Raw genomic sequence first — 20,978 nt, 5'->3', positions numbered from 1 at the left:
ATTATTCTAAAAGGACTAAAATGAGCCATTGTACATCATTCTACAATTTTAAATAAGTAAATTAGGAGCAATCCTGCAGACAGTGTTTTCCTTTAGTTAGCGACATGCTATGTGCCCACTGGCAACTTTTGTTGCCACTCACAGAAATAAGCCCATGAACAAAAAAATATTTATCCTAGGTACAATTTTTTTGGGGAGGGTTACTCTAGAGACTTGAATGATTAAATAATTATAAATATGTTTGGGGGGAAAGTCATAAGAAATTTATGAAAATTACCTCTTTCCAGGATGATTTGCATCCGCCATGTCTTCAGCCAGAAAGAGCGGGAAGCAGATGATGTCATGCGATAGGAAGCACTTGGAAACGATTTTTTAAAAATCAAAACCTTTGTCTAAGTTGTCTACTAGCATATAAGTGGAAAAAGTTGCATTAGTACCTTTGAGATTTTTTATTGTGAGTCGAAAATGACAGTGATAAACTTTGGCAACAATTGTTGCCAGTGGGGCAAAACGGGTTTTAAAGAGCTCCCGATGTTTGATAGCACTGCTTTCTTTAATTATGTGGCATTTGGGATGTGGAATTAACTATTACAACGAGCTAGCTCTCGGTGTGAAGCTGTAATAACACGTGAAGCTGCCTGGTTGTAATTATGGAGGTTAAATGACGTTTGCAGTGAACATAAGTAGTTTGAACTTTAAAAAAAAAAATCCCCTCGTATCGCAAACGTCTACGGCTTTAAAGCGAAAGCAAATCAAAAGAGATAAAGCAATACAAAATAAATAAATAACTATTTTTTTTGTACTGGAGCGTCTCCGTATTCAAATTAAGCCCTGTTTAAATTTCAACAACTGCATTCCTTCTCTTGTCTCCTTCAACAAACAGGAAACACTCGTCCTACAAAAAAATGACTGGCGCCCGATTTTAACCAATGACGTTCCACCACAACCTTCGCTCAGCCAATCGACGTAGAGAAGAAGGGCGGAACGTCCTGTAATGTGATGCAAATTCGACGGTCAAGCTTGTTAGTCCCACCTTTTTGTGTTTCCCGCACCGTCAATCAAAATAGAAAAAAAATCGACCCGAATTCGCCGATCAACACTGGCCCGCCTTTGATAAAATAATCATGTTCGGAGTTTAGTTGATCCGATAATCCCCCGGGTTACTACCACTCACGCTATGACTGGTACGTAAACGTTCAGCACATCGAAGCGTGCAGCTAATCGGTGAGTTTGTGAGAGCTGGAGCCGAGCGAGCTACGTCTTTTTATCTTTAGCTCTGCTGCTAACGAGCTCGATATGGTTAGCTGACTGAGCTAGCTGGCTAGCCACGGAGTTGACAAAGTAAACAGTCGAGCTCGGCCCCCCAAATTTCTTCAGAACCTCCGCTGCAAAGTAGAATTTCGCAGTCGGCTCCTTTTGGGACCGGAGAGTGGGGATGCTTTGCGGGCTTTTCTGGCAGGCAGGAGTTGAAGATTACAGAGTTTTGCTGAGTTTCCCCCTCTCTCCCTGCTAGCGCCAGAGCAGCCTCTGAAACAAGGAGAAATGGCGTCCGCGGACGTGGACAGCAGTCAAAGCGAGTTTCTGCAACCCGGCGGCGCCGCGGAAACACAGGTATCCGACATTTTCTAGCTCGTCTTTCTCGCTCGCTTTCGATTTCTCGGTTGTGTTTTGTTTTGGGAGCATGAAGTTCACAGGTTTTAACATTTTGATGGCATGGGGAGAAAGCCGTACACTTCCTGTGTTCCCCTCAATAACGGCCACCCACTTTACCCCTGTAAAACCCGCCCATAGTGGGTAGGACACTGAAGTCAGTCACTTGGGTCGGCTCGCTGGAAGATAGCCGGTGTACCTTGGGCTCGAAGGATGCAGGGGTGGGATAATGTAGCACGGATAGCGTCCATAATCAAAACAGTAGCTTGGAGTTGTGTTGTAATGGCCACCCATCCCCCACACCCTGCTCTCGGCTGTATCTGAGCCTGCTATCTTCACTCTGTATATGTGTATGTGTGCTGGTAGTGCTCACATCTTTCTTGTGACTTTAAATGCTGCATGATCTACTCCTGCCCGTGTTCCACTTGTTCCTTTCGTGCATCTGCACAGTTTCTGAATCCAAACCTGATTGGTAGACAATAGCCAGACTGTGATCTAATCTGAAGCTGAGAGGAGTCACTGTCTCCCTGTTGGAAGTGTGATCTGTCCCTGTTAATGTGACTTTTGATTGTGCTCCCAGACGACAGATATGTCAGCCATTCAGCTGACGGGCTCAGATCGATGGGAGGTGTTGACTCCCGTATCGGCTGGGAAGGAAGACCAGGGAGTCGTTCACATTCCAAACTCGGGGATTATCACGTCCAACGGGCAGTACGTGCTTCCTATTGGGAGTATTCCCAGCCAGCCCATATATGTTACAGCAACCGGGAGTGAGGCTGCAGCAAATGGAGTGTCGGGCATTCAGTATCAGGTAAAAAAAAAAGATGAACAAAGAAAAACATATAGATCAGAGCACTCCAGCATAGGTGATCAGCATGCTCAAAGCTGTCCCCCCCCCCGCTCTGTCTTTCAGGTCATCCCTCAAATCCAAAATGCAGATGGGACAATTGCAGGATTCCCCACGCAGGGTTTGGATGACGGTACGGGGCAGATTCAGCTACTCCAAGATGGCAGCCAGGGCAGCATTGGAATCAGCTGTGCCACGACGGCAACCACAGATCTCTTGACACAGGCGGGGCAGGTTCAGTCGATCCACGGCGTTTCGCTAGCTGGAGGTTCGACGTACACGGGCACCATGCCTGTAGGGCTTCCTGGCAACATAACATTCGTCCCTATAAACAGTGTGGATCTGGAGTCGCTGGGGCTGACCGGAGCTCAGACGGTCCCCATCGCAACAGGAGTCACACCTGAAGGCCAGTTGATAATGAGCAGCCAGGCTCTCGACACCCAGAACCAGGACACCGGAGCCAAACAGTCGCTGGTCACTGTGAGTGACCCGAGCGCCAACCAAGAGCTCTACGTGCCAACAACCACTTCCTCTTCCAACTCCGCCCAGCTTCCTGAGACCATCGACGGCACAGGAGTTCTCACCCAGGCGACTGCCGTGTCCGCAGGCGTGTCTGATCTGTCGTCCTCGGAGAACTACAACTCCCACAACCACCTGCAGCAAATCCAGGTCAGCGTGTGTGGCTTTAGCAGCATGTCATGTGAATGTGTGTCATGCCCAATGGTCTCTGGAGACATTTGATTACAATTTAAATTATAAGTGAGCAATTTAATGAAATGAAGCAATCTCAAAAGGAAAAGTTTTTGGTCTGCACTAAAGCCATAAGTGGGGACAATAGGTCCTGGAATATCGTCATTCCTGAAGACTTATTTGTTGCAAGAGTTGACAGATTCCCAGCTTTAGTCATACTGTTGCCAGTTTAATGGGAAGGTTTTGCACAACAACCCCACAACACTTAGAAAACATTTGTTAATGAAAAAGATACTAAAGAAAATCTATAATAATAGTAATAATAATAACCTGTAAAGTAAACACAATTTAATAACTTTGTCGTTACTGGCAACAGAACGTGAAAAATGACACCCAGCCCAAGTAATGAGGGGTTAAGCAGATTCCTCTAATCACCCCAAGGCCAATAATGTCTGTGAGGCACTGCTTTAAGGTGTGCATTTAAAGTTTACAAACTCCTCTTTATGTTTGTTGAAGTTTTTACTGTGACTGATGTGTATCGCAGAACATATTTTGGCCAAGACCACCTGGTGGTTCCTATGGAAACGCACCAAGAACCTGGGCTCGACTGAGGGCTGAAATCATGTTAAAATGATGTAGCTGGCTAAAGTCATTTGATTGCACAATGTCTCTATTATTTCAGCACAGCGTGTCATGCTAGCAGTCAACTAAAGGACTTATGAAACTGTTACTCACAGCTGTCTGAATAATCAACATCCAACTGCAACACAAATGCATTCACAAAAATATTGTGGCCTCAACTCATATTTGGAAATTGTTTTTTAAATCACTGCACACTGACACATACTGATCACACTTTTCCTGTTCTTCCTGCTGATGGTTCCTCTCAGTCTGTTGCTGATATCCACTTTCTTTTCACTCGAAAAATGCAGTTCTTTGGTTTGTCAGGCCATAAAAATGTAGCTTTGTGTACTTTCATCAGTTCTTCTTTAGATCAGAGCGCTGCAGTGCATCTCACATCTGTCTTTTTACAATTTTGGGGGGATAATTTCTAGTAGATGTGATTGACAAGAAGGCATCTGCACATGATACAAAGCAAAAGGGCCTAAAAGTGCACTGCTGATAATAGGTTTGGTTAATTTTTTTCATGCACTTGTGTTATTTGGGCCTTTACATAAAGCGGTAATGTGCAGAAAGTACTGCATTCAAAAAAAAAAAAAAAAGGGAAACATATGAATTCTACTTTTTTGGCCCTTGTTTAAAAGTGTAATTTATTCCTGCAGGTGTCATCCTCCAATGCCACCACTATCTCACAGCCCATCTTGCAGCTGTCTGGGGACAGTCAGGCCCAGGTAGCCCAGGTGGCTCAGGGTCAGGACCTGACTGCAGGAGCAGGTCAGACTCTACAGAGCGTGCAGCTGGTCAACCCTGGGACCTTTCTCATCCAGGCCCAAACTGTCACTGCTACTGGACAGATCCAGTGGCAGACCTTCCAGGTAAGTTCAAGGGGCTGTTTTGCTCTTTCAGGTGAGCTTGCTTTGCTATAAGATTCCCAAAAACATCTGTTTTCTCTCTTAGGTTCAGGGTGTCCAGTCACTCCAAGGACTTCAGCTGCCCCAGGGTCAGGGCCAGGCCCAACAGTTGACTTTAGCCCCAGTCCAGACCCTTCCCCTGGGCCAGACAGGCCAGGTCAGCCTGCCTAACCTCCAAACAGTCACAGTTAACTCTGTAACACAAACTGGGATCCAGTACTCGCAGGGAGAGGATGCAAACAGTCCAGCAGGTATGTGGCTGTATGCTTGTGCATATATCACTCCTCATTTCATTCATTTAGTTAATCCCTTACAGTTTCTTAAATCTCCCTCTTTCATTCTGTTTTCCTCTGCTCAGGTATCCAGATAAAGGAAGAGCCAGACTCTGAGGAGTGGCAGCTGAGCGGGGATTCCACGTTGAACCCCAGCGACTTGAACAACCTGCGTGTTCAGATGGGAGACGAGGACATGGAGACGCCGAGCGGGGAGGGCAAAAGGCTCCGCAGAGTCGCCTGCACCTGCCCCAACTGCAAAGAGTCTGGAGGAAGGTGGGCCTCTGAGAACACACACACACACGCCATGGATAACAGGAGGTGTAGGTGCTGAGCTCACCTTTGACCAGCAGAACAAAAAAGGAAACACTAGTAAATGCAAAGTTTGGAAAATGGAAGCACTTCACTTCCCTGATCCCTCTTATCTTCACTCTCCCTCGTTTCCACAGGGGTTCAGGTATGGGGAAGAAGAAGCAGCACATCTGCCACATCGCCGGTTGCGGCAAGGTTTACGGGAAGACATCCCACCTCCGAGCTCACCTGCGCTGGCACAGCGGCGAGAGACCCTTCGTCTGCAACTGGATGTTCTGTGGGAAGAGATTCACCAGGAGTGACGAGCTGCAGAGACACAGGAGGACGCACACAGGTGAGATCACCTGTCGACACGCTTTTTGTTTTGAAATTGGAAAAAAAAGAAAAGAATAACAACAAAGTAACAGTTTTATGGTCGGAGCTCATGTGGGGATCGCGTTGCCGTTACAATGTTACAGTTACAAAATGTTTTCATGTCTGCTGCTGCTGCTGTCCAGAGCTTTGGTTTGCGATCACGCAATGTTCAGCAAAGACGTGTGAAACACGAAGGGGAAAAAAAAAGTGAGAAACCGACACTTCACAGCAGATCATCAGCGATATCAGTTTTATTTTATTTGTAGTTGAAATGAATTGAATCAGCTAATAAACACTTGAAATTACATCATTGTTCATCTGAGCAGTTAAGTAGCAGATAATATCAACTCAGCCCGAAGCATTTTTATTAAATCATTTTAACGAGACTGCCGTTGCTGTGATAAAGCCTGAGATGTAGTCGGGGGCTGTGATGACAAACTTGTGATGTGTGCTTGTCCTTAATTGATACTTTGGGTTAAACGACAACTAGAGTCAGGCTCTGATTTCTTTAGAAATCTGACCCCATTACTGCGATCACATTTCTATCACAATGATGCAATATGTGACCGTCTGTCATTAATAAATCATTAGATCCATCAACAGTCTTCCAGCAGTATTAATGTAGAGGTGTAGCTGCTCAGTCTCGCTATCTTGGTAAAGCCTTTGGGTTCCTTTTTGGCTTTTATTTTGAAAACCCTTTAAGTCGGTGAGGGAGGAAACCAAAGTTTAGGATCTGATCCCAGATTTTGCATTGAGTCTTGGGTCATATGGTCACCTGATCAACCAGGTGATGTCGTGAATCTGAGTAGATGGTGATGAAGGCTCTTGCTCACGTGACTCCAAGAATCCAGTGGTCACGATGAGTGAGATCCACACTTCCTTTGAGGAGATGGAAGTTCAGTGTAGAATCAGATTAGAGATCTATGGTTTCAACATCACATATTTTTTAAGATGTATGGAAGAGAGGAAAGGTCACATGACCTCGACAAGGGCTGCAAATCAAGTCGCGTTGCAATAAAGTTGCTCTGTAGCATCTTAGTGAGGAAAGGCAACTCATTAACGGCATCCCTATTGTCCAGTGTGCAGCGTCATCATCATGCTGTAGGGATGTTTTTCTTTCTTTTATTTGCTCAAAATCAAGATTCATGTCAACATGCTTTATATTGTGAGGTAAAGGCCCTAAAATGTTATGACTCTAAATTAATGTGATGCTGAAAACTATTTAACAGTTACACTAAGAAGAGGGTTTTGGAAAGGAAATGCTTAAAATGGGGTCCTGAGTAGGCTCGAGGGAGCCGTCCCCACTGCTAAGTGAAGGATCTGATGCTAGAAACAAGCGACAAAGTCTCCAAATGCTCCAGTTCAGTTAGTTGCAGACAAAAATGTGCGTCGCCACTGATGTGTGCTTGTTGGACCCTGCAGGGGAGAAGAAGTTTGTGTGCTCAGAGTGCTCCAAGAGGTTCATGCGGAGCGACCACCTGGCCAAGCACATAAAGACTCACCAGAATAAAAAAGGCGGGGTGCCCCCCTCCACGTCTCCGCCCACCTCCGACGCCATCATCAACACGGACGGAACAACGCTCATCCTCCAGGCCACCAACGCGCACGACCTTGTAGCCAATCAGGAGATCCCCTTGCAGCTGGTCACAGTGGCGCCCAGCGAGGTCATGGAATGAGGGGGTGGGTGGGGGTTGATGTGGTGAGGTGGCTTTTTGAGAACTGGCCTATCAAAAGGGACCTCTTGGGCTTTTCTCTTCCCCTCTTCCCCCCCCCTTTTTTTTTTCCTTGTTTTGTTTTTTTACATATGAATATATACCTAAATGTATATGACAAATATATATATTTTAAGTAAGAGTTATCTTGACTTTATGTTTGTTTTTTGCAGTCTTTTTATAGGCGGGCAAAAAGAAATAACATTAAAATGTGTTTGCTATGTACACACGCTCACACACACACACACACACGAAAGCACACATTAACACTCAAAACACGACATGAATACTCAACACGATGAAATGCCTTATTTTGTATTATACTCTTGTATAAAATGCTGGAGGTGCATGTTGGTTTTTTGTTTGTTTTTAAAGAAAAAGCTTTGCAGATGATGTAACTGTAACGGGGGTAAATGTGTTTGTGAAATCGGACCGAGGGAAAAGGAAGCCGTGGAAACTCTCGGGGAGAGTCGTGACAAATCTGAGCGCCCTGTTTGAAGCGGCGCGGCGTCCACACCGCTGCCTTGATTTGTTCTTTTTGTTTTGTTTTTTTAAAAGTAGTTTTTAAATGTTTTTTGGAAATGTGCTGATTCGCTTTTTTCTTGAGAGTGAAAAAAATCCAGCAGTCTGGTACCACCCCCCCTCCCTTCACTGTCGTCGTGCTAAAGGTAACCAGCTGCTCACAGGGGCTTCGCGTTTGGCGTTACAGACTTTAGTAAGACGGCAAATCAGGTTATTTTCCAGCCCAGTCAGGGCAGCGGTGCTGATGTCACGCCGCGCGCTGCTCGACGCAGAGCACGGGCGCAGCTGGCTGGTCAGGTTAAGATGACAGTGCCACCATTAACCGGTTTGAAGTTTGCATTTTTGCCTCAAGGACGAGGGGAGGGGAGGGGGAAACAAATGCAAGCAACTTCTTTCAGCATCTGTTTTCATGAGCACGCCGTCTGCTGTGCTTGTCAACATTTAAAGAAACACCACATCCTTTTTTTTCCTTTTTTGGGGGGGGGGGGTTAATTCTCGTCATGTTTCAGTTCTCCACGTCTCTTTGCTGGTCTGGGTGTCGTCTATGTTGAAGCCACACGATGATGGGAATCATAGGTTTTAAAGCGTTCTGGGTTATTTGTTGGCTGCAGGAGGAGTCTGCACACACCAGTGTTGCCATGTGAAGAAAACGGATGCATCAAATCGGCCTCATTAAAGCCAGTTCTACTTTTTTTTTTCCTGCTTCTTTTTGTGTCATCACATTCCAGTTGCACGCCACACGCTGTGGGATTCGTTTTGCAATAACTGCTCTGTTGGTAATTCTGGTCAGATGTCACTCAAGTGAAAAAGCAAAACAATCAATGCCATTGTTTGTGTGTTTTTATTTTTTATTTTAATTGATGTAATCCCTTTGTTTGTCCTCATCTTTGTAGCATTCATTTACATGTATATTATCTTATTTTCACATTGTTCATAGAAGCCATTAGTTAACTGAATTTTGTTGTATCAAAACCTTATTTTAAGTGATTTTTTTTTTTTTTTTTAAAAAGAATTGGTGTAAAAATTGAATGTTACCTTTTTGTAAAACCTTTTTTCAAATGGATCACAATAAAAGTCTGAAACCTTCCAGTAACAGGTTTTGTGTGTCGGGGGCAGAAATGGGACGCCCTGCACCAAGAGAGTTACGCTTTAGAGAGTATGCAGATGCTGATGGTTGGTAGAGGTAAGATGTTGGAAGCAGTAAACAACGGGGGAAAGGAAGAGACCAGCAGTGATGTGCAACGAGATCACAGTATGAATCGCTGCTCTGGAAAAAGTAGATCTGTAATATTAAACAGGCATTGTGGCAGATCCAGATGTTGCCATCAGGATCAGATCTGTTTTTAAGAAACTCAGCTGTGCATAATGTGAGAACAAGAACCATCACGACATGCTACATGTGTGAGGGGTCATTTCCCAGTCTTATATGCAAAAAAAGTACACTGTTAATATCCATACTGTCTTCATTACACTTCTAGCTGTGACATAATCACAGTGGAAACTTTAGTCTCACAGTAAATGCACCTAAGAGATAAATTTGATAATCCTAGGTGTTTTTCAGAAAGGCTGGTTTCTCATGTGGATTCAGATTGGTGCAAGGACGTGACATCACTACTTTGTCATCCAGGAACTACCTACACAGTCTAGCCATTGGCCTGCATAATCAGTCTGATGATGCCATCCTGGTAACGCCAGCACAGCCTTTGGAGGGCTGTGTGACTGAAGGATATGAATCCCCCAGATCACCACTGACCCACTGCCAAACCTGTCATGCTGGATGATGTTGGAAGCAGTGAAACATTTGCCCAGCTTCTCCACACTCTTTCAGGCTCAGAGTGAATCTGCTCTCCACATGGGAGAACGGAGTCCCAGCGTCAGACCGGCCAGTTCTGGTGTTCTGTCAAGCTGCGCAGTGCTGGGGTGAAAAGGTCCCACAAAGGGACGTCAGGCCCTCACACCACCCTCGTGGACTCTGATTCAGACAGCTTGCACATGAATACCTTGCTGGAGGTCATGTTGTAGGGCTCTGGCCGTGCTCCTGTTCCTCCTTGTAGCTCTTCCACACTCTTGAGGCTGTGCTGGGAGACACAGCAAAGCTTCTTTTGACAGCAAGCATGGGCTGCAGGTACTGCGTCATGCTGCCAGATGTGACAAGGACACTAGGCAAAAACCAAAACTAGAGAAAAAGCAGTCACGAGGGCTGTCTGGTTGTTGCCTCTGATGTCACTTTGATTTGCACCAGAGCAGGTGATCTGGACTCACAGTGGTTCATGCTTCCTACCAGGACAGAATGATATCCCTGAAGTTTAACGAACTTGCTGTTATCATGTGACCCAATGTTTCCTTTTTCAGCAGTGTACTTATCTGGCTGCTAACTAGCTTTCTCACCAGGGTTACGTCACTAGGACGTAAATAGTTAAAGCAGAATATTGTTCACATGTAAACAAAAATACACTGGACCACCCATTAATCGGAGTTTATTTAACAAAAATATCTGACAGCCGAAACAAGATGAAGATGACAAATCCATCAATGTTACCAAAGAACAGAAATCACTTTTGCTTTAAGCCAAATTTTTAAGGCTCCTCTTCCCTTTAGAGTATAACTTTGATCAGCTTCTGACTTTATGCTGCAACATCTGTACCTGAGAGTCACAGTGACAACAATCCTACTGATTTTGATGTTCATTTTCAGGTCAAACACCTGTGGGTGAGAGTTTACAGTGCTTCTCCTTGTTTTCTTTAAAATCACAGCCTTCACGTGAACTTGTATCTTTATGCAATCCAGAGAAAAACCAAACAGCTTCAAATGAGCGAATGCAAAGTGTTCCCAGCACCAGATGTTTGACATACAGCAAATAAACACCAAAATGAACCAGCAATACCATTCTCTGAAGTCCTCCTCCCTTTGTGCTTCTACAAAAGCCAGAACCAGAATCCCAATCAGTGCAAACAGACTGACATCAACTACAGGGAGAAAAAAAAAAATGCACGATTCGCTTCACAAAACACATCCTCACAGTTTGCACCCACACAGTCACCGAAACCTATAAAAGAACAAAAAACTGGACATTGTTTCAACCAGTCGGTCAGTCTGTCAGCAGTCCCCGAGGCAGGAGAGGAGCGTCGTTCTGAAGCAGACTCTTTAAACAGAGTCCAGTTCAGCGCCTCATCGTAGCGAGCGCCTCACAGCTCCGTGTGAGCATCTGGCAGAGGACAGAGGAGAGAGACGTTAGTCTGAGTGATTAATGCGGAAAGCTGCGCGTATCGGTTTCTGCGAGCGAGGCGCACCTGTGTCCTGCTGCTTCGCCATGTGGTTCGCTCTGTCTTGGATTCTGGCCTGCAGGCGTTTGATCTCCTGGTCGTAGTCGGTCCACTCTGCCACGATCCTCACCGCAGCCTGCAGCTTGGGCTCTTTGGTCATCGGGTTGTTGCACTGATATTGGGAAAATGAGAAAAAAGACAAAACAGCTCATATCATAGTTCACATAATGTGGTTTGGTACAAAAACAGGATGCAGCATCAAAACTGATTTATGTCCACCTATAAAATGACTATTTAAAACCTTCATGGCAAGGCTGAGATGGTTTGGACATGTGCAGAGGAGGGATAGTGAACATTCTGGGCAAAAGATATTAAATATAAAACTGCCAGGCAGGAGGAAAAGAGAAAGCTTCATGAATGTAGAGGAGGACAGGCAGAGAGTTTGTGTGACCGAGGAGGATGCTAGGGACAGGGTGAGATGGAAGCAGATGATCTGCTGTGGTGGAAGAAGAAGGTGGTCTTATTTTTAATGTGAACTCATTCTTAAGCCTGCCTGCCTGCCCTCTAGTGGCTGTTAGGATACATGGGAATCTTTAGAAAACTGCCATCAATCCTCTGTAACTCTGACAAACTGTACAGAAAACAGTTAAATAAAAAGAAGCATTCTTTACCAGATCTATTGTTTTGGCGCTCTTCTTGGAGCTGTCATCACACCAGGTCTCACACCACAGCCACTCCTGAGGTAGAGACTTTATGGGCACCTGGTGGATCATGTTGTTTGGAAGATCCTGGAAAAAAATCAAATCATATAAACAAACAAACTAGTGAGAAAAAGTGCAGAGCTTAACTAAAAGCAGAGAAGGGAAAACTATTGTTAGGAAGGTTGAACCATCATGTACAAACAAGCATTAGAAGCAGCATCTGCTTCCCCTGTGTACTTTCACAGTTGGCTGTCTTTATGTTTTCTTTCAGCTGCGTAGTAATCAAGTTGCAATCACAGACTACAGTTTGTCCTGTCGCTGTGCTCAAGGACATCAGAGCCTGAAATGTAAAAGCTGCTGAACAATGCCGCAATCATAAAACCAGCGATGCGCTGTCGTGAAATCAGAAGCAGAGCAGAACATGACGAGTAAACACGAGCGGCGACAAGGAACAGACGCACGCTAACGCGAGGCTGCTCTAAAGTCTTCACTGAAAAACTGGAGAAGAGTGTTCAATCAATCTAAAAACATATGGCTGTTTTACATAAAACACGTGGCTCTGATGTCACGTGTACATAAAAACACGAATGCAGACAGTGAGTGAAGAGAGCGTCAGACCTGGTCGAGGTTGGAAAGGCTGTTGGGGTCTTGGCTGAGCCCCTGGTACTGTCCTCTGAGTCGATCTCCTGCAGCTATTTTCCTGAACTTCTTCAGATCGACGACGTACAGCGCGCTGCAAACGATGGTAACACGTGAAAGTTGCAGGAAAGCATGTTTGCAGATAGTTGATGTTAAACGCTGCTGAAACTTGATTGCGACACGGGAGCTGAGCGATCAGCGTCTACCTGATGTGGTATTTGCGTCCAGCGAGGTGGCTCGCCCAGTATCCGGACTTCCAGAAGCGGTATCCGTCCATCTCCCTGCGGCTCTCGCAGAATGGAGTGTATCCGTACGGAGCTCCTTCCAGGTCGAAGTCACGCAGCTCCTTCAGGTCTGTGCGCACAATCTGAAGCAGAGGAGGAGGTGTGAACAGCTTAGCTGGCACAAAACAGTAAAAATAAAAAGTAGAGAACATATCTCACATAAAAAAAAAGGGAAAAAAAAAAGGAGTCTAGGAACTCATGTGGAGCAAAACTGAGTATGCACTTCCAAACTTTTATATAAAACTACTTCCAAACCTTTTAGTACTTCATGGCAGTCATGAGGAATATTATATTTAACAGGTTCTCTGAAGCTGACAGTTTCCTCCTTTACTGAATAGTAAAAGAACAAATATTTGGACAGATGCAGGATGAGTGACTGTGTTTGCACAGCTACATGTGAGCAAACCTGGTCAGCATCCACGAACAGGATCTTGTCGACGGCCAGAGGGAACAGCACGTCCAGGAAGAGGATCTTATAGCCCCAGATGATCCTCTGCTTCTCCGTCTGCTGGTGTAACCAGCGGGGCCATTTATACTGGACCAGCTCATACTGGAAGCCGTATTCCTTCGCCATGTGGGGGATAAACTCCTGAAAGATGGCGACACACAGGAACAGAGCTGTCAGCATGTGCACACCTCATAATTTTCCCCTTTGACAATATGGGGCCATAAATAATTCATAAACAGGCTGACAGCTGACCGACAACTGACCCCTGACAGATTTAATGAAAATGGACTCAAATATCAAAAATGCAAAATTAAATAAACACAATGACAAACACAAAAATGACAAACACAAAAAAAAAAGCAAGCACGGTAACTTAAACAGACAGCAAATCTGGCCTTGCTATGCTGCTCTATGAGGTCGTAGAAGGACACAAACTGCTCCCAGCCAATTGGCAAAGATCAGGCTATGTGATGGTTAGAGACATTATTGCACGGACCAATCAGTAATGGCCTAAAGCATTTCAAACTCCACTGTTCTTCTGGACTTCAGAAAACTCTTACATCTGTAACATTGAAACTAAGAGTGGTAAGCTATATGAAACTCGATCATTCTGTGGTTGAATAGTTGCTCTAAATGTTGAGTTTTGTGTTGTTTACATAGGATTTCTAGAAATTAGTGAAATATGTGGCATGACAGATGATTTTGTAGGACAGCAGAAATCAAAAGTAAAGTGAATGCCACATGTTTGTATAAAATTGTGCAGTAATCTACTGAGGAACGAAACTCATTCATAGAAATTTTCAAGTGAAATAAGTATGATTACACTCAGTTTTAGCAGATTTTATTATTCTTAAATTGTTTATATATATATTGATGTTTATTTTTAACTAAATCTTATTTATGGTAACAGTGATCTACCAATTTAATATTTGTGATGTATTTAATTTTCACTGAATTACTTTTTGTTGAATTCACATTTATTATGACAATATGTTTTCTACACTTTGCTGTTACTGTTTTTGGCTCAATATTGACTTAAAAATAATCTCTTTTCCTATTGCAGCCGTCTGCTTGGTTCTTTTATTGAAAGAAGGCTGTTGTTGTGCCGTGCTACAGAAATAGCACAAGCTGCTCGATTCAGTGTTTATGAATGGGCTTAAATCTTTGAAGACTAGTATAAATGTTTGGTGCAGTCACATCAAAGCCACATTAGATAGATCGGACACGGGAATGTAATTCACATTTCAAACCATCTACGGGTGAAATAACCGCTGGCGATGCCCAAACTTCTGACAAACTTCTCTAAGCTTCCGGGCGAGCAATTGAAGCAACAACCAATGAGAGAGCGGGATACCGCTGACTGACACATGACCCGACAACCAGAGCCTGGAACTTCCACAAGGGATCAGCCGTCAGCTTCAGAGTGATATTCAATAACACTCCGGTGGTTTCACCGCGAACAAATGGGTTTCAGGTGTGACGCCTTGTGGGCACAAAAATGTCCAGTTAGTGCTTCTCAAACGTTCACTGCTGTGTGTCACATGTGAGTAACTTCGGACAACCTCCTGACCCAATTTTCCTGAAATAGTCCAGAGGTCATGTATGAAAACAGCGTCAGTGAGGTGGTTGTTACATTTCTTCACACTAGCTGCACTCGGCAGCGTAAGGAAGGTTTAGTCTGCTTTTATGGTGAGAACATAAGAGAAATGCTCCTTTGGGCCTATTCTGTCAGAGTACTGTACCGTGGGTGTACTCTGCTTTCAACAAATAACTTGTTTTCTAGTGAAATACTAAGTACATCCCACATTTCTCTGTTTTCCTGCAAGCAAAGGTTGTTACGCTCGTGTTAAAACATGCAATACATTCAGCATCCTATCCACAGCACCTTCAGAAGCCCACAGTATCTCCCACACAAATTATTTTTAGACATAAAAACTAAAGAATATTTAAAAGAAAAATCAGGGAGTAATCCGATCCCTGCTGCACGTTTCTGCTTGAGCTTCAAATCGATGTTGGACAGAGAAAAAGCTGCAGCCATTGGAGAAGATTTCCACATCAGTGACGAGATGCCAGCTGAGTTCTAAAGTAACACCAGAGGCAAAAAATTGAATAAAATAAAGTAAAATCCTACCTTAAAAGTGGGAGACAAGTAGTTCTTGAGGAACCAGAACTTGACGGGAGTTTTGGTGTGCTTTAGAACTGACAGCATCATGATTCTGAGAGAGAAGGAGGACAGTAAAAAGACTGGTGGCAACAGAACTGGGAAGAAAAAGACTCTAAAATCAAAAGTATATGGAAGAAGCAGGGATGTTCGCTTTCAAGGATTTTTGGCTGACACAACAATCCCCTTTCTTTGCCTGGTCACATCTCTGACACCCACCTGAGGAACCTCTCGTACAGATGCCCCGAGGCCACAGAGAAGATGTTGATCGTATCTTCCTTGTCCTGCTTAGGCTCTTCAGTCTTGCCTCCACCCGTGAAACCTCTGAAAGACAAAATGAAAAGCGATTATTTGACAGTTTTGAACATCTGAAAATGAAAAATGAGATCACTGTTTTGAGCTGCACCTGGTCAGAGAATTCCAGAAACCAGTGTCGTTCTCCTCCGTCCCATCACTCAGCAGCTCCTCGCTGAACTTGTCTGGCTTCTTTTGGACCTGATCAACACACAATCATAACTCAGTCAGTCACAACATACTGTGGGAGGAGAAAAGAAGAAAATCAATTATTCTGTTTAAAATATGAATCAAATATCATATGACGTGGTTTTGATTCAGGACTGAAACTTACACAAAACATTAGTGGTTGAGTTTTTACTCTGACTTAAATTTTGTATTGGCTTTAAGATCACACGAGATCGCATGTTCACATATTGCCATGAGTTCAAGAGTGCAATTCTCTAAATATTAAGTCAAAGTGCTTCAGGTGATTGCTTTCTTACACAGCTTTGCTCTTTGGGCACATTATCAAAGCTAATGCTAAGCTAATGCTGCGGCGATGTTGCCTTCAAAAACACGAGTAATCCACAGTCTCAGGACCCTCAGATTCTGGGAGCAGAGCTACAGACATGGGGTGGATACTGGGCCAGATGTCATATTTATGAAAGACTTTCACAGTAGTTTAGTCACAAAACCTTTCATCTTTTTATCTTAAATTTTGGAAATAGAATTGTAGACAACAGACAAGTATAGTCTCTTGTTTGTGCTGTTGTTGGTTCACCAATTAGCCACAGAGAAGAGCTAACAACAAAGAGCTGAAGTGATAAACAATGAAGTTTCCAGGATAGTCACTGTCTGTACTTTTCATGCTGCATCTTCCCTCTCGGTCACGGCAGGTTTAGCGCCTGCTTCTGCCAGAAGTTACTTCCTGTTAAAGGGGTTTTTTCCTTCCCACTGTCACCAAGCGCTTGCTCATAGGGAGTCGTTTAATATTGTTGAATCTTTAGATTACAATGTGAAGTGCCTGTCGCTCCCTTCCCCTCCCAGCTCACTTGTCAACCAATTAGCATTCAACCTACACAAAGCATCAACCACACCTATTGTTGAAAACCTCTCTCCTGCAAAAACCTCCACTCATAGACACAACAGCAGGTCAACAACCTGAGAGAATAAAAGCTGACAGCATAGTTGGATTTTACCTATATTTTTGCATAGGAGATGAGACTGTATTTACCACACAGGGGTCAAGGGGCATAAGCAAGACCTGGAGTGAAGACATTGTTCACTCTGGCAGCCAATATTACAAAAACTGGCATGCGTTGCTTGTGGCTAACCTTTAGAGTAAGCACAGTGAGGGAATAAAGGTCGACTGTGAGGCAGCTGCTCCTTCTTTGAGGAAGGGCCAAACAAGCTGTTTGGTGGGCATTATGGAAATGTGTTACACAGTGATGTAGATGAATGGTGGAAGACAATTTTGAAGCATACTTTTGCAACTTCTCAGAATTTTTGAGAAGACGAACACGAACAAAACACTATAAATCCCACTAAAGCCCAAAACTTATAATATGGGCTTTTTAATGTGAAAAACAAAGAGGTGAGAGAAGCTTAATGTGTATGTGCTTTTGTCTGTAGTTGAAAAATGCACTGGCACGTGGGCACATCTGTCATATGCAAATACCGCTTCAAAGTCTGATTTTACTTTAGTCATCTTTGCACAAATTACATATTTATTCAGCTCAAAACGGCTCAGTTCAGACTGCAGTTTCTGCTTCTCGTTAAAATTTATGAGAAACCTGAGAAATTGAGCAGTCTGGATATTCTGCTCACCAACTTTCCATCCTGGATTTATCCAGCTAACAGTGCTGAAGGGCAGATTCCTGCCATTGCTTCTGTGCTTTTGTGCCAGAAAGACGTCACTGCATTGCAAGTGAACCGACCTTGACTTTAATGATTCTGCTCTTGAAATTGTTCAGCACGACTACAATGTCGTCCGAGTCCGCCGGAGAGTCTGTGCCGTCATGGCTGCAACAGAAGAAAGAAATGATAATGAAAACATTAGAAGAGAGATTTTCAGATTAATTTATAAAACCAGGAGCAAAGAGGAGTGGCTGACATTTCATTTATGTGACAGAATATAGCCAATTCTGCACATTATTACCTGTAAATCTTGTAGATTTCATCAGAGCGCCCTTTCCTTAGCTTCAGGATCCAGGCGCCTGGGTTGGCTTTGAGCTGAAAGTAACCCTGCAGAGCAGAAGAAAGGAGATTTACAATTTCAGGCTGAGAGAATATTAATGTCTAGGAAAGTAAAAAATATGTTATTTATCAAGTAGAAAAGCATTAAAGTATAACAAATCAAAGCTGTGTTATAGAGAGGGTCGTGCTTTGAAGCGATTACCAGGTTTGCCATGACGATAGTGTCCACGATGACGGGCTCAGACTCGGTTCCCAGGGTGAACTGAAGGCCACGTGGAGGCTGACCCGAACTGACGTCAAAACAATGGCCCTCCAACAAAAGGTGCTCCAGCTCATACTCTGCCGCTACAATATTCTCCACCTGCAAACACGGAAGCACAGCCAAGGAAAGTTTACTTCATGCAGCCCGATATCAGCGTCCAGGGGCTCCACAGACACACATTAATAATGGTTCCCAAATTAGCTGAAGGTCTCCATGAGGACTGGACTCCAAAATGTTCAATATATAAGCTACTTATATTATCTATATGTTGTCCAGCCAGGTGAGTTACTGAAACAGCAAAATTAAAGAATTAAAAACAAACAAACAAGCGACCCTGCCTAAAAACAGATGTACTGCTGTACCTCCTGCAGGTAAATGTTGTCCAGATCATATCGAGTGTGCACAGACTCAACCATCCAGCTCTCGGGAGTGTTGAGGTTTAGAGTGAAGAGTGGAGACTGGGGCATGTCCAGGAACTTTGCTATAGGCCCAGGAGAGAAACTACCATCAGCCTGAAACGCCACCTCTGGCTCTAGGACGTAACGATAAAAACTGGAAGACAAACACACAAGCAGAAAGCAGGTGAACTTTTATATGGTGGAGGAGTCTTTACACCACGTCCTGCCTGCTTTAACAGAACAATCCTGACTTATAGTAAGTGCCATATGCACATGAAGCAACATCAAAAGATTCAGGAACGGTAACAACTTGTTAGCAGATGTCCATATTATTATAAACCTGCATAATAATATGATATTTGATGATTCTGTACTTTAACTAAAGGATAAATGAAAAGTGATGTGGGAGAGGAAATAGAAAGACCATGAAGGTGTTACCAGGATGTACAATTTCAGCATGGAGTACAGAAACTGCTTGTTTTCTCACCTCTTCAGGGGCATTTCTGACAGCTTTGACTGGCAGTTCATGAAGACACGCAGGTTGACATTTACCAGCTGCTTTATAACCTGCAGGAGGCGCGGAGAGAAAGGTGTTACACAGAACAAAAACAGACCACGTTGGAAATAAATCAACTGGACATACAAGCATGATGGATCGCAAATTCAAAGGAGTTTTCACAGATAACCTACCAGAAGAAGAGGAGCAAGTTTCTGAGCTTCTCTGGTTACTGGATCTACCACGGCAACAACATCAAAATATACATCTCCCTCTTTGGGACGAATCTTCACAGCACTGCCAGCAAACAGCAAATCAACGAGAAAATCAAGCAAACAAAACATATTTAAGATCCTCCTGCTTTCTCCAGAAAAAAAAGCAAACAAAAAAAACTTTAACCGACCTCTTCAAGGTCTCCCTTCTGAAATAAACCATCAAATCACCCTTGTGGAGTACTCACTTTTTAAACCTCTCAACTCAATAAAGAAATCTTGCTCATCTGATTTATACACAGCTGTACCTGTAGCGGTCATCTGCAAAGCCATACTCCACACGGGCTTCTCCTTTAGGCTGAGACGAGAGCAAAGCGTCCACCTTCATCACAAGGTCGCTGGCCCTGAGAAAAATGAAGTGTTAGCGCGACAAGAAAAGTTCATCTGTAAACTTCTTCTTAGAGGAGCCTGAAAATACCTGTCCTCCTCGATTCCAAAATTCTGAACTTTGCTTTTGATGCGCTCTCCAGAAGTCTTTAAGATGATGCTCTCCAAAAGCAGGAAGTCGTCCTGGTTAAACACCTCCGCCTCCTCCAGCGGACCTATGATCTGTCAAGAAGAAAACAAAAATACTGACTGAATAACTACAGCAAATGTGGGTAGATGGACATTTTTGAAATCAATATAAGCTATATTTGAACCTTTACAACATCTAGGGCAGGTTTAAAATTTCTGACTCACTCTTCCGTTGCTGATAACTGCTCTTTGTCCTTTCTTCAGTTTGAGCACATCTCGACAGTAAGCAGCGTGGGAAAGCAGGAAGTTGAACTTGGGAGCCTCATACGCACTTTTAAACAGTGACAAATCCATACCCTGAAGAAAAAAACATAGATATTTTTGTAGGCAGCTGACAAAAGGACAAATTAGGAGTAAAAAAAAACTAGGATGGCTTAGTGCCTTTGCACTAAGCCACTAAGCCATGATCCTGTTTAGATTCTGTGTGTAACCCTCTCACCCCGACAGCGAACTCGCCGACGTCGACACCCTTCTGCAGGGCCGCAGCGGTCTCTTCTTTAGCCATCTTTGTGATGAAGTTCTTGGCATTATTGGCAGTTTGTGTCTGCATGGCGGACCAGATTGCTCTGGTGACGCGGGTCGTCTCAGCAGACACGTCAGCTGACGGGTTGTTGATCATCCCCAGTCGGACGTTGTTGCTGGTTTTCTGTTGTACAAGAGGGGAGAGATGGTAAGCTTCTGCAGGCTTTAATGTTCTGACCGTCTATAAGCTAAACTCCACATGAGTATCACTGTAAAGGAAACTATGATACACAGAATGGACAGTCTCAGTTTTAAAACTGGTTCACCTCTTTTTAACAAGCATGTGCATTTATTTGGTTAATGTCACAGACCACGTTTCATTGCTTTGCATCCGTGTTTGTCTTTGTGCGAAGGAACACAATTACTTTTTGGCATTCTGCCTTTTTGCTTTTCTCTCCTTCAAGTTCTACAACAATAAAGTCATCACTCTTGTGTCTGCACGCAATGATGCTATAGCGAGCTGCACATTAGCCTAGCTGTGTATAAAAGTCTGCAGCAGCCACAGGCTGCAGAATAAAAACATCAAGTAGTAGCTTTATGTGGTGGTTAGGTCACATATCCTTTGTGAAAAAGCAACTTTTGGAAGGTATCAGAATTTGTTTTATACAGTTTACTTGACATCAAAAATTGTATAACAATTATTTTAAACACAG

The 20,978-nt window shown here is 43.7% G+C and overlaps 3 protein-coding genes across 5 annotated transcripts in view; 1 reads left to right on the top strand and 2 right to left on the bottom strand.

Moving 5' to 3' along the window:
- LOC121814825 (piggyBac transposable element-derived protein 3-like) overlaps positions 1-858 on the bottom strand; it is a gene marked incomplete in the record, with an annotated part of 8,386 nt that extends 7,528 nt beyond the window's left edge. The window contains 1 exon segment of the mRNA XM_042222601.1: positions 278-858. Within this exon segment, the coding sequence (XP_042078535.1) occupies positions 278-306 (29 nt within the window).
- A 210-nt stretch (positions 859-1,068) lies between these two features.
- LOC102291044 (transcription factor Sp3) lies at positions 1,069-8,984 on the top strand. Its single transcript, XM_005934334.3, has 9 exons — positions 1,069-1,184; positions 1,514-1,611; positions 2,231-2,461; positions 2,564-3,166; positions 4,471-4,683; positions 4,766-4,970; positions 5,078-5,267; positions 5,441-5,637; positions 7,080-8,984. Exons 1-9 carry the CDS (start codon positions 1,178-1,180, stop codon positions 7,331-7,333), a joined length of 1,998 nt encoding a protein of 665 aa, XP_005934396.1. The 5' UTR covers positions 1,069-1,177; the 3' UTR covers positions 7,334-8,984.
- uggt1 (UDP-glucose glycoprotein glucosyltransferase 1) overlaps positions 8,591-20,978 on the bottom strand; it is a 32,403-nt gene continuing 20,015 nt past the window's right edge. For all 3 annotated transcript variants that reach the window (XM_005934337.3, XM_005934339.3, XM_005934338.3), the window contains 19 exons: positions 20,243-20,449; positions 19,969-20,100; positions 19,706-19,836; positions 19,536-19,631; positions 19,210-19,312; positions 19,007-19,086; positions 18,484-18,673; positions 18,062-18,220; positions 17,822-17,907; positions 17,601-17,685; positions 15,794-15,882; positions 15,607-15,711; positions 15,358-15,442; positions 13,185-13,367; positions 12,701-12,861; positions 12,474-12,588; positions 11,826-11,942; positions 11,182-11,326; positions 8,591-11,096 (listed from right to left, as the gene is read on the bottom strand). In XM_005934337.3, the coding sequence (XP_005934399.1) occupies positions 11,077-11,096; positions 11,182-11,326; positions 11,826-11,942; positions 12,474-12,588; positions 12,701-12,861; positions 13,185-13,367; positions 15,358-15,442; positions 15,607-15,711; positions 15,794-15,882; positions 17,601-17,685; positions 17,822-17,907; positions 18,062-18,220; positions 18,484-18,673; positions 19,007-19,086; positions 19,210-19,312; positions 19,536-19,631; positions 19,706-19,836; positions 19,969-20,100; positions 20,243-20,449 (2,289 nt within the window). In that variant the 3' untranslated portion in view covers positions 8,591-11,076. The remainder of the gene's footprint in view (positions 11,097-11,181; positions 11,327-11,825; positions 11,943-12,473; positions 12,589-12,700; positions 12,862-13,184; positions 13,368-15,357; positions 15,443-15,606; positions 15,712-15,793; positions 15,883-17,600; positions 17,686-17,821; positions 17,908-18,061; positions 18,221-18,483; positions 18,674-19,006; positions 19,087-19,209; positions 19,313-19,535; positions 19,632-19,705; positions 19,837-19,968; positions 20,101-20,242; positions 20,450-20,978) is intronic.

This window comes from Haplochromis burtoni, unplaced genomic scaffold (assembly GCF_018398535.1).
Source record: "Haplochromis burtoni strain Fernald_Lab_line unplaced genomic scaffold, NCSU_Asbu1 Contig_89, whole genome shotgun sequence".
NCBI classification, from domain to species: Eukaryota; Metazoa; Chordata; class Actinopteri; order Cichliformes; family Cichlidae; genus Haplochromis; species Haplochromis burtoni.
The sequence above is the reverse complement of the archived record's forward strand: the minus strand, read 5'-3'. Positions and strand labels throughout refer to the sequence as shown.